This window comes from Phaethon aethereus (assembly GCF_964289735.1).
Source record: "Phaethon aethereus genome assembly, chromosome: Z".
Classification (NCBI taxonomy): domain Eukaryota; kingdom Metazoa; phylum Chordata; class Aves; order Phaethontiformes; family Phaethontidae; genus Phaethon; species Phaethon aethereus.
In genome coordinates, this window is record NC_138577.1 from 30266010 (window position 1) to 30283768 (window position 17759).

Below are 17759 nucleotides of genomic sequence, written 5' to 3' on the forward strand. Positions count from 1 at the left end.
CATAAGAATTAGCTTATTACAATTTAAATATATACATATTCACTGATTTAGAAAATAATCAGGCTTTGGAAAAAATTTACAAAATTGATTATTTTTGCTTGCACTGTTTAAAATAATGAACTATTCTAATCTTTTTCCCTAAGTGAAATGAGCTGTTTCCTGAATGTGTAATGAAAAAATTTAGTATTGAACTTCACTTAAGACTAATTTAACAGCAATTTAGAACTGCCAAAAAAGATGCATTTATAAGGATTTTAAATACACTTTCTGTTACCAACTTAGGTTGATCAGCAGCTTTTTTTTCCACTCAGAATCCTTCAAAAAGGGAAACTCAAAACAGGAAAAAGGCATATATAAAAACAGTAAACACTGACCTCCTGAGGTTCCTACAACAAAAATATTCAAGTAGAAAATCTACACCATTACTTAGCAGCGGCTATTTCTGTAGTTTAGCACACTAACAGCACTTAATTCGGTGTGTAAGGAGCAAATTAAGTAAGCCGTGCTTTTAGCATGCCAAGAGGCAGAAACACTGGAATGTAACAAAGACAAACTCACAATTCTACCAGTATAAACATTCAGTCAACATTCAAGAACTGTCAAGACTACACCACAAGAATTAAGATGCTTTTTATATATCCCATGATGCAATAATTTTATTATAAATGTTAATGCTGATTCAGAACTTTTCTTACCTCACATTATACCCTAAATGGCTTCTGCAAATCTCTGCACTATATTATGCATTAGGAATATGGTTTATTTGCTTTAAAATATACCATGAGAGAACTTACTTATTTAAAAGACTATTTTGTCAGTACTGTTTATTTCTGCCTTATTTTAATTACTTTCCTTGGTACCAGATCAGTTCACATCCGTACAGATACCTATTAAAATACGTATGTACAAAAGTGGCATCCTAAGATAATCCAAGGTGAGGTGGAGTGGTTTTATTTGGTTAAAGGGGCTTTCTGAAATTTAAGAAGTTTAGTTAAACTCAAATTCTAGCTGTTATGCTATAGTATTATTTGGGTAGGTTTTCTATTCTACAAATTTTTTAATTTCTCTGAAACTCTTCCCTAATGTTCAAACACACAATTAAAGCACACTTGGGTCTAAAATAATATTCTACCTTGCTAAATTTTAAAGGTTTATTTTTTTTTTCTTCCAGATTTTGGTTTTGAAGTGTTTCTAGTGACTATTACTAATTTACTTCAGAGTTACTAGTTAAAAAAGGAATTTTGTATTTGCTACCAAAGCAATGTAATTTGAAAGCAAGTTATCACATGCAATTTTGACCAAATTCAATAAATACTATGTACTAGCATTACTGAATGTACTTCATACAGTACATGTCCAAACTATTCTTCACGCGTAATCCATTAAAGTTTGCAAAGCCGAAAAAAAAAGAGGAGCATGTAAAACATGCATGCTATCATGCATTAAAAAAATCAAAACTCTTTAAACAGCATTTATAAGTTCACACTCACACAGCTTAAACTTCAGTGCAATGGCTAAATCATTCAACAGTCAAAGAACAGAACCATGCAAAGAAGAGCAAATTCTTAAAAACAAACAAACAAAAACCCCAAAACTGTTATCCAGTATCCATTCTGCAATGCAAAGGTGAGAAACTAAATCTACAAAAAGGCTGTTATGGCTTAATTTTGTTTTGCAGATTAATTATGCAGCACTTGAAAAATGGAAAGGTGTGGCTTCATCTCTGACCAGCAGAGTTAAAAATCTCTCCATTTTCCTTTATCATCATGGGATACTCTTTAGGCAATCTAAATTATTAAAGACTTGCCACTTTCAGATGGACACAAGATCAAGTGTACCAGTTAGGATTTCACATTCACAGTACGTAAGAAAATACACATGGAAGGAAAAGTAAAGGGTTAACTTAACAAGGATTTATTCACAGGAATACATGTAAGTAGAGGAAAAAAAAACACAACAGAAAAGCTAAACAAATGAAATGAAGAGGATCCAAACCAACTTTCACTCGTAGCTTTAAAACTTGCACCCTTGTGCATTTAACTACATCACAAAGGGCCACCAACATGCGCCGATACAGTGTAGATACCCTGCATTACATTCATTAACTTAAACATCTCTAAGATCATGCTTTGAACAAAAAGAAAGCGTAAAAGGTAATATGTTGAGTGGGAATAAACACAAATATAGCAATCATGTCATCAACTTCTACAATTGTCTTTACGTGCCAGCTAACATTTATGCAGCCTTTAACGGGTCTTACCATGTAACTCTTTTAGAGATTCTGATAAAATTCACTAGTATATAACCATGCAGAAAGCACATCACACTGACAGCACAGAGGCAAATATTTTGCACAGCTATATCAGCTTTCCACATTGTGCAGGTTACACACAATACAATATCAATCTTATTCTTAACAGATCCTAAAAAAGGTATTTCAAGGCCTAATTGTTGACTACAGTACTTTAATATCTATATTCTTAATAAAAATTAAATCCACAGAATCTTAAAAAGGAATTTTAAATGCAGGGCTATATTGAATTGGTAAACTGCAACACAAAACTGGCGCAACATAGGTAAATGTATACCAATTTCATTCTATGTGATGCAAGCATGCTACTTTCCCACTAATTTAAATTACTTCTGATCACTATGAGCCAGAACGCATGCCTGAACCTTAAACTGCACGTTAAGAATAATGCCTTACTCTAGAAATTAAATCTAATGAAGTACAATAATCAAATCATATCCACTACTTTAATTCTTTTTTTAATGTAAAAATTAAGATGTCAATCTTTCCTTTGAAGTGTCCCTCCCCTTACCCCAAAAATGAAAGGAGTGACTCATTTGGCAGCTTGCAGGTTGCTTCACTTTGTCCAAGTTAACCTTTATTAATTTATGATGGGGTTTCTGTATTGTACACTGCAAGTGCTTGCTCCTAATACAGACACAAGCTGCATTTTAACTGTACTAACTTCATTGGTGTAGTTCTTCATTAACATGCAAATACCTAGGAATCCCATCAAGCAGGATGAAATAATGTAGAAAACCCTTACTTTAAAAACAACATAGAAGAAAAAAGAAAGCCTTTTACTGTTTGTGACCCCCATTCTTAGGTTTCCTTTATTGTGCGCAAAATAGTTTTCCTCTTTACGTATCCCTATGGTTCAATTATATGGTTCTTATTTTGGTACAATTCCCCACAATATTCCAGAATGTGCTGTTTTGTGACTAGATTCTTTTTTTTTTTTTTTTCTTCTTCACATCCAGTGCAGAGTTGTAATAGGAGACAGATTTCCACCCACAAAGGCTCCAGATGTTAAAACATTTCCCAACATCGACTTAATACAGTGACGGCAACACCTCCCTCCCGCCCCTCCCAGTAGGGTTGGGATTGTACTGTATTCCCTACTGGTTTACCCTTCCCCCCAGTAAAGGGTAACATTTTCCCTGGGTGCAGAGGCTCCCTCATAGTCTCCCAGACTGAAGGACCTGTGAGAGGAAAAGATAAAGGTATAATTAAATCTTACCTTGAACCTTAAATGACAGATCTGTGCATAAACAAAAGAGCTTTTTTGCCTCTAAGCAGTAGGTGCCAACCTTTAATTTAAAAATTAATTTATGCCTAGATTTTCCTTGTTAAGTCTGTTAAGAGCCCATTTATATCAGGTAAATTATTACTCATGAAACAACAATGTATGCTTTAAAGCTACATTAAGAATTTCAATATTGTGACTAAGCTTAGACTTAAGATAAAAGCAGTCCTACATGTTCTAACAAGCTTTTCCATTTTTAGCACAACATTATGAGGTAGTTATGACATTGAGAAAGAATATTAAACACATTTTAATGCTCCTGACCTAACAACTTAACTTTTAGGTGGATTAAACGAAATAGCCATATTGTCTCCTGAGTTGAAACTGATAATAATGGTGAATTTTATCACTTTGGATTCTTATTCATTAGGAAGACAAAACACCATTACGTCAGAACTAAAATGTCCTCTTGATAAATATGTAAATGTTTGAAATTGGTTTATTTTTAATCCATTGTTCAGATCAAACATGTAATTCAAACATCATTTCTTATGTCACTGACTTTGAAAAAATCTTAAACTGACTTAAATAGAATGCATGGTTCACTCCCATAATTTCAGTACAAAAATTCTACAGCAACTATCAAATTTTATATAAAGGCTGAATGAATAAACTTAATTCACCCCATTTTTTGCTTAGTGTAATGGTCTCTTTACAGATGGGAAATTTGTTTTATACAGTGTGCACAAATAGCATACAAAGGAAGGTGATGTAATAACTATTCTAGAATACACTGTCACTGTTCTTTGCTGAAGTTGAATCATTCTCTGCACAGAACTGTAACAATTCCGAATAGGTGCACAAAGTGGAACACGGCAATAATAAACACATCAGCCTCCCCAAAACATCAAGCTCTACAGTTACAGTAGAGTTACACATTAGCATAACATCCTTTACTCAGTGCAAAGATCATCTAGTATGTGGTTAGGGTTATACTGGACTTCTCATGGCTAAAGTGTGTTAACACATTTGCGTTCCTACCCTAGAGGAATATTTGTGCTTCTGCCATCTACTAATTCATAAGACATAAGGGAACCTGTGTCTTTAGTATGATGGCTTGAGGATCATATTCATCACTTTGCTTATTAAACTTGAACCAGCACTTTTTTATACCTACACTTCCAAACTTATCTTGATACACTACGGTGCATATCATACACTCACTTTTTCTTTCTCTCTCTGTAAAAATAAAACAGAGTCAAACAACTGCTTTTGCTACAGCTACCATAATTTAAGTATACTATCATCCCTTTTTTTCCTTCTTATAGGAAGGAGAGCTATCTCATCCAGCGTATATGAAAAATTCTATTCTGATGAATTAATTATGTTCCATATAAGGCAAACAGGGAAGAAATCTGTTATACAGCTCTGTTTAGCAAGGAAGATCGTGTGCTTACCTCTAATTATGGGACTGCAGCTACGGTGCATGAGGTTAAACTCCATAGTAAGCTGCAAGGCGCTCTTTTAAGGGAAGAGGAAACTGGTCAGAGAAACGCCTCCAATTTTCATCCCCAACTTGATTTTTAAATCCATGAAGAATCTACAAGTGAAAGGGGGGGAATGCCCCCATTTAATATTGAAATGCTACTAAGAAACAAAGGAAGTCTAGTAACATCTTAACTGAAATGTTTTTTTCTTCTAAGGATGACATACAGAACAGCGCTACCTACACAGATTAGCATGTGTATACTTATCTATATGTATTTTTAATGAGTAAGGTGACTTATGACCTAGTTAGGCTGTCTCAATGATAAACATTTTATCAACTGATAACAGTATATGTATGTTGAGATTACTGTATTGACATTTCTTTAAATGTGTAATATGTTGTGGGAAGAAGGCTGAGCCAAAACTGCAGCCAGCATTTGACAGAATGAATTCCTGTCAATTTCTAGCACAAATATAAAAGCATCCTGTGAGAGCACCATTTTTCCCATGGAACCTGTAAGACAACTGTCACTAAAAAGGAAGCTGTTAAAATCTTTCATGTTTTGAAAGAACAGGGATCCACAGTCAGTGGCAGTCAAAAGGCAGCAAAAGAGGAATAAAATCTACAGGTTTCAGTCTGGACCTTCCAACAAAATAAATTAAGTGAAAACTATGAAAATTAAATGATACTATCAAAAAGATCTTAGTATGTTAGCTCTGAAAATAGCAGGTTAAAAGGCAAACATCAGAAAGGACACAAGCAGTTGAAATGGCTCCTCATAGAAAACTATGCCAAGAGCCTAAAGTTTTGTTTTTCTTTTTTAAATTCAATGATAGTGAATTGTGGAACAGTGTCATGAAAACATCCTCACAGAAAAGGCAAATGTCAAATTTAAAGCTCATGGTACCGAGTTCTCCTTCAACATGACGTTCTCAAGCAAAGCTGTTCTTAAACAGGATGTAGCAATAATGACATTGCACTGTCACCAGTTAACTTACTGCTCTTCTCCCTGAAAGAGACTTTCCACAGGCAGGCTCACCTCTCTTTCCTAACCCAAAGAGTCAGGTTAGCTAGCTGCCAAGAACTACTGAAAATCTCAGAATGTTCAGGTATGACAAAAGGGACACTTTAAAAATAACCTTCCAGCAGAATTTTAGCAAGTGAGCTTCAGCTAGACTTCAGATACCTTGCTTTTATAAAAAGCGATAAAATTCTTAGAGCATGTCTCAGATTTCAATACTGGCAGCTCATCTACCCATACTCGTGAAACCTGTATTTTCTCTCTCGGCTCCAGTGCCAAAAAGAACAAAACAAAACAAGAAACACTGGACAATCCATTTTTTTTTTCCATTGTTCCTGAAAGGCGTTATTATTGTTGGAAAAACATCTAACTGGACTACAGCAATCATGTATTCATGATAAAGTAATCTAAAAACCATGCATGCCATCCCTTGAAGAAATCTTTGTCTCCTTTCTTGAATGGCAAAAAGTATGAAAGAATACACTTTAAAAAGCAAGGATGTCCTTATGCCAAGTGACCAAGGACCTTTGTGTCTAGTTTGAATGCATTAGATCCCACATAGAAAACTTGGAAAGAATCTGGAAAACAGGAACCTAATGTACTGAAGCAAGTATTCAATGCTGAAGGACCAGTGTAGAAACAAGCACTGAAACTGCTTTGGACAATCACAGACAGCATCCTGCACTTTCTTTTAAGCTTGTAAGTATTCACTGTTTCCTTCTGCTGATGCTAGAATACACACAGCTATGCGTTTCCTGGACCTGACATTCCTTTGAAGGAGACCAGTTATCTGAGAGGCTAACTAGGACAGTGAGATTTCTGTCTTTGCTCTTAAAGATGGTATACAACAGTTCTAGTTTCTGTTCTGATGCTCACACATGGCACTACTTGAAGAAAGACTGCCAATACTGACCCATGATCCTATTAAATATTTAGGAATATGCTCCATTTTTGCTTTAAGAGGAGTATCATGAACATTTGACATATACCTTTCCTAAAAACAGATATTTCACGTTACAATTTATGAGGGGAACCACACTATTGAACAGTAACAGCACCTGTTCATGAAACTGAAATAAATGTCTTTTATTAAAAAAAATTAAGACACTAGTGCCAAAACACAACATATCACATTCTGGGTGCTTTTTTTCCCCCCCCTTCTTATTTTACACAAGGCAAACAGTGCTTTTGCTTAAATTCTATTGACGCTTTGTCTAGGGATGTATTCTTGGGTATAATTGTACATTAGTTGCTTGAAACTTGCTCATCTAAGAGGGATTAGGGATTCTGAGGAGGATTAAACAATCCCAAAAATTTATTTTCAGCAAGAGTAAGAGAAACAGATCAGGATACCACTGGAGTATTTTTTATTTGCATTTTTCTAGTTATTTCTCCAAAATAAAGTAGGCATCTTCATGGAAAAAAGGGTCTTGAACCATTCAAATATAATTTTCTATAAAAAAAGTCTTAAACATGGTATAAATGCCCCTGTTCTTCCAAATGCAGGCAAAACATAATAGTCTGGACGTTATGAAAAGCTCTTTGAGGATGATTATCTCTTCAAATAAGATCTTAAGTGAACTTTTCAATACTGTTAAAAGTTTGGAATAAACCAAATACATACAAGAAAATATAGGTTAAAAAAAGCCCGGATTTTTATGTTTTGCCTGAATATTTGTGACCTTGCAAAGAAGCCTCCATGACCACAACAGGATCCAAAACAACCACTATTGGGGTATACTGTTATATTAGAAACCTTACCTTACAGAACATGTCTCGGAGATCATCTTTTGGGCTAATCCACGATGCAACAGCATCACAAAAAAAAATAAAGTCCTATAAGATTAAACAATCACATAGGTTAGAAATCTCAATTTATACATCTGAAAACAACACTTGATGTTCATTCTACAAACTATGCAGGGTCTTTGATCCTAATTCACAACTGCATTTATTTTTATGTATTTATTTTCCAGTTAATTCAGGAAATAACATTAAGTTATTGTACACCTAAGTGTTCCGAAATGGAAACAGCTCAGTGTAGGAATAGCTTTGTTTAATCAGGTTGTTGATTAAATAAAACCACAGTTAAAAAAAAACGCTTGCCTCCCACACCACCCTTGTCTAATGTTAATTCTTTCAAGTACACATACCAAGTTCAAGAACCAAACCACCCTAACATGCAACAAACTCTAGACCATAGTTGCAACACTTTCATGCATTTCCAGTTGGGGAAAACAAGCTGTTGTATTTCTTTAATCAGAACAAGAAGCTTTTTCCAGGACAGAAATGTTTATCATACAGGTTCAAAAGTAAAGCCACCCCAAAATCCCTATACTTAGTTCATCTGCTGTCATGCATTACTTCCTACTACACCATTAAAACACCAGTCTTTAATCATTAAGTTGATAATGCGCATGTTTTTGGGTAGGGACTGAAGATAACTACAGAGAAGGAGAGACGGGATAACAAAAAGAATCCTTAATTATCCCTTCCTCTTAAGCTATGTGAAAGAACAAATGGACAGCAGAAGAGGGAAATGCCAGGCACAGAATAAGGAATAAGTGAAATGAATTGAAAATTTCAAAATGAGATAGAGGCTCAATTCTTGTGTTTCAGGAGGAAGAATTCCAGGCAGGAGGGAAAATCACCTTCATTTTCCTCTTAGAAAAATATTACCTTGGTACAGCTTTATTTTGGAGGTGTGGAGATTAAAGAGCAAGTTATACCTATTCTTCAGATGTACCATTTATTTTAAAGAGATGCATGTTCCTTGTCACATTGACTATTTAAGCAATAAATCCAAAGTTTAAACAGAATCTTCCCAAATTTTAAGAATGAAGGGGTGGTTACTGTTTTTGTTCTGTTTCTTGTTTTAAAAGCCGAGGCTACATCTGGAAAATAGTTTTAAATATGTCACCTTTTGCCTTATATTTTCATACAGGTCCTGACCACAACCTGACAGCAGTATCAAAATAGTTATTTTAATCAAAGTTCATTATTTACATATTCTTTGTAAGTAAAAGACAAAAAATGTATTTAACAATACTCTCCTTTGCTAGGTCAGAATTACTGAAGCATCATGAGACATACCATTCACAATAAACATTTTGGCCTCCTCGACCTCAAAATAAAGCGACATCATGTACTGCAGGGAATCAAGTCAAGCTAAACTTTTTCATACTCCATATACAGCTTTCACTAAAATTCACATGAATAAAAAAAAGAAGTTATGATCTATTAATGTATCTTACTTGGACTACTCCACTGGGGTTGACCGAGATCATGGTACATATCCCACGGAATGCTGAATCCTTTTCCTCATTGTCTCTTATGTTTCGCAGAGAGGTGCACCTAGCAAGTTAGAGAGCAAAAATTAGCTAACTATTACTTTTTCTTCAATCAAGTCAGAATTAGATGACAGTATTTGATGGAATAAGTCACACTGATAAGATTATCTTAAACACTATTTTGAACACTTAGAGAAACACTTGTTGCGTACAGTCTTTACTAGGATATTCACATTAGGCATCATCTCCAAAATCTTGTTCTCCTGTTGCACTATACATGGTTAGAAAGTGTGACCTGTATTCCATTAAATACAAAACAAGCATGTATCTGAAGTATTTATAGAAACTATCATTATTAGAAGCAGAACATATAATACTATCACAGTATGAATTATGTCAGATACCACTTACAGAACAGTTCTTTAACTTTTACAGCAGCAAGCAAGCTATTTTATACATAACAAATCTAAACATGTATTTCTTACAGCAATTCAAGCCTCAGACTGAATTTTAAGTAAAGTAATGCACGGTTTAAATTTTACAGTATTTGCATGCATTGTATTATCATTCTGGTGGATTTTAAAATGCTCTTTCATAGTCAAGCTTTAACACAGCAAGCATGTGACAATCTTATCCCATGCATAAATTAGTCGTTAGCCACAACATAAAGAATACATGACGGTGCTACTAAAAACTCACAAACCTGATAGGACAAGATTAGTCACATGGTTGGCAATGATTAAGGATTGAGATTTTGTAACCAACTGAAAATATATCTAAAAGTGAGATAGAGAGAAGAAAGAAAGAGAGTGAAGAAAAATGAATTAAAAAAAAAGATTGAATAATACACACCAGGGTCTTATAAACTGCTGTAGCATGGGAGCCACCTCTTGAGGACAAACGTAACCAAGACGACCAATTGTTATTGCTAAGGTAACGCAATCACGGTTATACACCACCAAACGCCAACCAAGACATGAGCAAATGAGGGGGGAGGAGAAAAAATAAAGAAAAAACAACAAATAACTCAGAAACAGAAACCAACAGAATCTGTGTATGATAATAAACATAAGATTTCACCAGTGCTGTTTATTACCACCCCCTAAATAAGAGGCAGCAACATATATGGTATACTCTCCAGGGTAAAAGAAAAATTAAAGAAGTAAATGAGAGAACACCAAAAACACAATTTAAAATCCAAAGGCTTTCTGATGTAAGCAGTCAGTCTGCCCTCTTCAGAGTAATCTGTTAGAGTAAATTTACCTACCATACATTTTGAAGTTTTTATTCAAACCTACTATTATGGATACTCTTGGTAAGAAGGAATTAACCATTTCCAGTTTTAATATTAAGTATTCTAAACATTTTTTTTAAAATCTTGAATTCTAAGTATTGAATAGATCTACTCTATCAGTAAAAATACATTTATAAATACTTCTATATGGAAAATAGTGGTCTATCAAAAATGCTAAATAGATGAACACTTCTCAAAGAGCACCAAACATCTGTATAATCTCATAGAGAATTTAATTTAACACGGTTGCTAAGTCACAGCAACCGACTGCAGAAATTTAATTCTTTAATCCCAATATTTCTGCTGTTCACAAAAGGCTCTTCACAGAAGTCATATAAGAATCTGACTTCTGATACCAAGGCATAAGGACACAAAAAGCAAAATTGTTTCGTCACATGATTAGGTAGTTTGGTCCTTTGTTCTGAGGGACAGACTTAAGAAAATATCATCATGCAAATGTGTTTTAATGGTGTTTGCCCAACTCACAAAAGATTAATCTTTAGAAAAAGGAGAGGGTGGGGAATAATGTATCAGGATTACTTGAAGCAAAATACATGAATAGTACTAAAATCCAGCAGATTTATATGAAGCAGAGAAAGGAAACCTATGTTCAAGGGACATACTATGCAACACTCTAATTAACAGGCATTTATGAACAGTTTCATGAAACATGCAATAAAGCAGATGATGCTTTCTCCAATAAAAGTTTGGTGTGGGATATACTAGAAGTTTGAAACATATTCATTCCATGAAACCTGCAGCTCATTGGTAATGTTTTGCCCTGATGTTACTCAATTTCAATATGCAGTGTCTAAAATTTTTGGCAGATCTAACATAAAAAACTGCATTGAAGTGCTTCTTTAAAGTGAATAATACACTTAAGTTTTATCTGTAAATTTTCACAGCTACAGTCTGTCCAAGGAATAGTAATCTCTGTCAAAGCTCAACTTTTTGGCATGTGCTGGTTATTTTCTATACAATTACTTTTACTTAAGGTGGTCTCACAGTTCTATAGGAGAAGCGTTTTCATAGATCATTACATAGCAAGCTAAAGCAGAAAGCAGTAATATTCTTGCACATACTGGCTGCATACAGCACAATATCCCACAACAAACTTATAATAAGTACACCACACTCAACATTTATTTGCAGTTATGCATCCACATTTAAAGTAACTATTAAGAGAATAAAAAAGTCAGTGTTTGTATGCTTCCAAAAATTCTCTAACAATGATGGAAGCAAACATTTAAGCATCAGATGTCCCTCAGTTACAGGTATTACACATCCATCAGTGCAGAGGAAGTGGGTCAGGGCAGGGGGAAAGAACGTTTATATTGCTATACTATTCCACGGTATATTTCAGAACAAGTAGGTATTTGCTCCAAAATTATCTTTTCAAAAAGTAGTACCTATAAGCCAGACAACTAGGTAATTTTTCCTTCAACTTCACCTTCCATACTAAAATAGGGGCAGGGGACAGAGAAAGTACAGCTTTTGTGTTTAGAGAAAACTGGAGGAAAAAATATGCATGAAAAATATCTCTCCAGTATCTCTCTTGCTTAGCTCAAAACAACGCAACTGTACCACTGCATTTGCATCTTTTTCAATCATGTCAGATATAATGACTAAACCATAATTTTTTTACAAGACAGTTTTCAAACAGGAAAAAAAGAAGATTCTCAATTACTAAAATAGTAAACCAGAAACCTGTCTAATTATTAATAAAGTTTTGCTGAAGTATGGAAGGTGCTCTTCATACCAGAACGTACCCTCTATAAATGCAAAAGAAACAAGCCTCAGAAGTTCTGATTTATGTAAGGCATATAGGGATCGCTCCCAATTTGGAAGGCAAAGCTGTCGGCCAGAACATAAAACATGCATGCCACTATTGGAATTCTTTTCAGAAATTTGTTATTGACCAGATAACAGAAGCTATACGTAATTTCAGTTATGTTGTGGTAAAACTGCCATCACAGATCTAGATTTTTGTGCATGATATTACAAGTTTATCTTAAAAATAATTTTTGTAATTTACATTTTTGTAAATTCAAAGAGTTCATTATTGTTTTAATATATGCCAATTACATTTGTTTCAAACACTAGACATATATATACAGTACACATGTGTAAGGACATGCATATATTAAAATCAGAGTGAATTAAGTCTTTAAGTGTTACTGCATACATTTGTCGTATTCAATACATAAATAAAACTAGAATAATACTTAAACAGATGAAAAATAAATATAATAAATGTTGTAACAAGTGAGAAACCAATAACTTTAAGAATCTAGATATATGATAGATGGTTTGCTGCAAGACTGAGACTTGTAAGAGCTTCTGCAAAACAGAGTTGCTTTTGCTTATAAAAGCCAAGTACATAGCAATTACATCAGTTCTGGTGTGGTTCCCCTATGCAGTTTTAAAAGTCATTATAAAAAGTCTCTAATTCCTTTCACCATGTACAGTTCAGTTTTTGGGTACCTGTGTTCTCTAACAACGTCTTTGGTGTGTTGGGTCTGTTAATTATTTCTACAAGCTGGTGCAACACCATTGGAATATAAGGCTGCATCTCTATACCTGAAACAGCCAAAAAAAAGATTCAGAAGAAAGTGATCATTAATATACATAATCTAAATAGATTGGGCACATTGAACTTACTAACAAGGACAAGAACCTCAAATTTATTTGAATTTTAACATGAAAGTATCACTAAATAAAACCCAAAACACACCCAGACAAACCATGCTAAATGTGCAGAGATTCAAAGAAAAAAATCTTACCCATCTGGATGGAGATTTCTCCAATTGCCCAGGTGGCATTGTTACACACCGAAATGAATTCAGGGTTTAGGTTGGTTCCCAAAATTGGCATGAAATCAGCTAGAAAGAACAACATTTTAAAGTCTCATCACACAATACAACCATCTTGTCCCATTACTGTAAGATCACGGGGGAAAAATACATAGTTTTTAAAACCAATAAAAAACCCAAAGCCTATTTAAATGCTTGGAAAGTGTTACACATGAATTAACAAGAGCTGTATTTCTGCTATATATCAGATTAATGTGGATTTTAGAACTTAAGCAGATCAAAGCAAATCTTTCCAAATTATGATTTAAAAATGTTTTCAACAGGTTTTATCTTTATGTAATTTTAGAATCCTTTTTTCTCCCCTTCCCTTGCTGGGGCAGGAGAGTGGAAGAGGGGAGGAGAAAAAAACCACAGCTACAGTACTCAGTTTTATAATGTAGTTGAACAACCTTCAAATCACCTGGATAGCTATGTATTCAAGCATAATTGAAAAAACAATGAAGCCTAGCAGGCAATGAAATCTTGGATTGAATTTTAAGAAGAAATTAGTCCAAGACAGATTATAACATCTGCCAAATATATTTTAAATTCCAAGCCTATCCAAGCACCCATTTGGCAAGTTAAGTGTATCTCAAGAGCACCTGTGGGAAGAGACAGCAAATACAATGGAAGTACGTAACTGATGCTACTTCCCTACTGAAATTAAAAACAAAGCAAAAAACCAAACTGAAACCTACCCCCTAGCCAAGTTTTCTTATCTCAACATATATACAATTTTATGTAACAATAGATTCTAGTAGAACAAAAAAGCTATACATTCAAGAATTTATTAAAACAAGCAACTACTCTAATTGAAGTCTAAGAGGAAAATGAAAACTTGTAACACCATGAAAAGGCAACCCACAGAATAGGGAGTTTAACAATGCCTAAACCAGCCTCTTATCAGTTTGTAAAAAGAGTTAGTTGTTTAATATGTAAAAGAGACATACCAATGCAAGGCTTAACATGCTGAAAACATGCCTTTGTCAGGTCACCTAACAGCGCGAAAGAACTCTGCCGTACCTCAGGCATTTTATCCTAGAGAGGAAGGAAAAAGTGACAATTCTAGACGTGTTTCTGAATCTCTTAAAGAAAATCCTTGGATCAAACAGGTTACTCATCTCACCTGCATGCATTGGTACATTAGTGTCAGGATATTGCTGCGAGCCACTAGCTGTTCAATGTTGCCTCCAAGTCCTTCAGCTAAACCACTGAGTAAATCAAGAGCCACAATCATGAAATCTTTATCTGGAGCCTCATACTGGTCTGGCTGAGCATTATGCAACTGCAACAAATAAGTACAAAGTTTCAAAAGGATTATTAGATTTTCGCAGGGGTATGCATAACAGAAGTTTCAGAACTACAGCTTCATTTAGATATTCAATGGTTATACTACAAATCTGCCTGCAAACCTGTAACTTTATATAGTTAATACATTGGTTTAAGGAGATATTCTGGAAACATTGGAATAGCGATAGAAAAATACCATGGCTTGTGCAAGGGTCTTCTGCACCAGATTTACACAACGCTGGTACACAGGTTCACAGTATGGAAGAAAGCCAGATTGCAAGGCAGTAGCAACCGACGACAGGCACTGAGATTAAAAAAACAAAAAGGACAGAGAAAACAGTCACTACCTTTCCTCACATCCCTGAGGTGTTTTTTACTTGGGTGAGCTAAATTAAAAGACATTAGCACTTTAGGTACACTCAGATGTAACTGATTAAGTAAACACAACCCTGAAAGGCAGTACCAATTAGCTGAGCCAAGGCAACTATCATCAATTGTTACTCTCTCCTACACATGCCAGTTGAGAAAATCTCTCAGCAGCATCATTATCTCCTTAGAGGTAGCCAAGAAAGTACATACAAAAAAAGCCCACATGGCACATGGAAGAGAGAGGGGATTTGAGGCAGCCAGCATGGCTTCACCAAGCACAAGTCCGCCTGACCAACCCAATGGCCTTCTATGATGCTATAACTGACCACATTGGTGGATGAGGGAAGAGCTACGGATGCCATCTCTCTGGACTTTTTAAGGCCTTTGACATGGTCCCCCACAACATCTTTCTCTCTACATTGGAGAGAGATGGATTTCATGGGTGGACTGTTGGGTGAATGAGGAATTAGTTGGATGGTTGCACTCAGAGGGTAGTGGTCAGTGGCTCAATGTCGAGAGGGAGATCGGTGACCCTCAGGGGTCCATATTTGGACCAGTACTCTTTAGTATCTTCATCAACACCATAGATCACATGCATCCTAATGAAGTTTGCAGACAACACCAAGCTGAGCAGTGCAACTGACACCTGAGAGACAGGATGCCATCCAGAGGGACCTGAATAAGCTCAAGGAGTGGGCCCATGTGAACCTCATGAGGTTTAACAAGGACAAGTGCAGGGTCCTGCACCTGGCTTGAGGAAACTCCCAGTGTCAGTAGAGGCTGGAGGATGAAGCGATTGAGAGCAGCCCTGCCAAGATGGACTTGGGGGCCCTGGTGGATGAAAAGCTGGACATGAGCCAGCAAGGTGCACTCGTAGCCCAGAAGGCCAACTGTCTCCTGGGCTGCATCCAAAGCAGCGGGGCCAGCAGGTTGAGGAGGTGATTCTGCCCCTCTACTCTGCTCTTGTGAGACCCCACCTGAAGTACTGCGTCCAACTCTGGAGCCCTCAGCACAGGAAAAACATGGACCTGTTGGAGGAAGTCCAGAGGAGGGCTACAGAAATGATCAGAGAGATGGAACACCTCTCCTATGAAGAAAGGCTGAGAGAGTTGGGGTTGTTCAGCCTGGAGAAAAGATGGCTTCAGGGAGATCTTATCACAGCATTCCAGTACTTAAAGGGAGCTTCTAAGAAAGACGAGGACAGACTTTTTAGCAGGGCCTGTTGCAATAGGACAAGGGGTAATGGTTTTAAACTAAAGGAGGGTATACTCAGACTAGATACAAGGAAAGTATTTTTCACAATGAGGGTGGTGAAACACCAGCACAGGTCGCCCAGAGACGTGGTAGATGGTTTCCATACCTGGAAACCTTCAAGGTCAGGTTGGCTGGGGCTCTGAGCAACCTGCTCTAGTTGAAGATGTCCCTGCTCACTGCAGGGGGGTTGGGCTAGATGACCTTTAAAGGTCCCTTCCAACCCAAAGATTCTATGATTCTATGAAAAACAATTCATCCACCACTTACAGTAAGCTTCAGTATCTTGACTATGTGCAAGCCCTAACACTACCTAAGAGCTATGAAACTAATTTTTCTAGAGGTGGTTTCCTGCTTCACACTCAAAGCACAGAGAATAGACTACATGGTCTGGTTCATACCTTCAGCTTGTCTGACAATAGTTTTAATAGAGGGATGAAAGGAGGGCAAGGAGAGAGAAGACAAGAATAAGAGGAGGATGAAACATTTTTTCCCTAAAAGAATCCCAAAGAAAACACTTCAGAATCGGAGGGAAAAAAAATCTAGGAGGTTTCTGCTAAACCTAATGACATTTCCTCAGTCAAAATTTTCTTACTATAGTCAAGAGTATTTTCTCCATAATGGGAAATACCTAACACTGTCAGCTTTTATAGTCATACTTCCTTGTAGGAGCATCTTTAGTAGGAAGTGTAATTCCCAAAATAAGTTGATTAAAAATACTCAAATTTTAACATTTACCTCTAATAAAGGGAAGAGATCTTTATCTTCATCCTTCAACATGTTCCATTTCTGGATTAATGGAGGCATTAGCATCTGAATATATTCCTGTTTAGGATGAAAATGCATCAGTTGCTGAAAGACTTCATTGCATACTATTTTATGTCAAAGCTAGAAAATTAATGCTTCCTATTTATTAGAAATTAACATATATTGTACTTTTTCAGCAAAAAAACCTGATGTAGTATAATTCAATCATTTTTGCAATATGTGGAAGTAGTTTAATATTAGAATTTACAGTTTCTGTCTTTAAGATTTTTTGATGAAGCACTTAAGTACCTTTGCAGAGTGAACCTTTTCCTCCAAGCTGGGTTTCAGTCTATCTGCCTGGGTTGTTACAAATCTATGACTGCCTCAGGGCAGTTTACTGCTAAACTAAAAAACCCCTAATTTTAGTAGCAATGCAATCTGGCTGTGCATCTACCACCTGCTTTTCTCAACTGCTTCCCATTGCCCTGATGCTACAACCCTATCCCTGCCAAGTTCCTGAAACTTTTTCCTCAAGGAACTAATCATCCATGAAGAAAGTAATTTCCTATCCCTCCAGAAAGATGCACTTACTCCTTCTGTATAAAGCTGTTGCATCTTCA

At 35.8% G+C, this 17759-nt stretch overlaps 1 protein-coding gene across 2 annotated transcripts in view; it reads right to left on the reverse strand.

The window, feature by feature from the left end:
* Positions 1 to 5028: 5028 nt before the first annotated feature.
* The window catches only part of TNPO1 (transportin 1), a gene marked incomplete at both ends in the record, with an annotated part of 59316 nt that continues 46585 nt past the window's right edge, over positions 5029 to 17759 (reverse strand). Inside the window, 10 exons of one of the 2 annotated variants that reach the window (XM_082013210.1) lie at positions 5029 to 5136; positions 7808 to 7882; positions 9301 to 9400; positions 10189 to 10264; positions 13115 to 13210; positions 13414 to 13512; positions 14433 to 14520; positions 14609 to 14767; positions 14969 to 15076; positions 17131 to 17217. In XM_082013210.1, the coding sequence (XP_081869336.1) occupies positions 5029 to 5136; positions 7808 to 7882; positions 9301 to 9400; positions 10189 to 10264; positions 13115 to 13210; positions 13414 to 13512; positions 14433 to 14520; positions 14609 to 14767; positions 14969 to 15076; positions 17131 to 17217 (996 nt within the window). The remainder of the gene's footprint in view (positions 5137 to 7807; positions 7883 to 9300; positions 9401 to 10188; positions 10265 to 13114; positions 13211 to 13413; positions 13513 to 14432; positions 14521 to 14608; positions 14768 to 14968; positions 15077 to 17130; positions 17218 to 17759) is intronic. The other variant, XM_082013209.1, reaches the window with a different exon arrangement.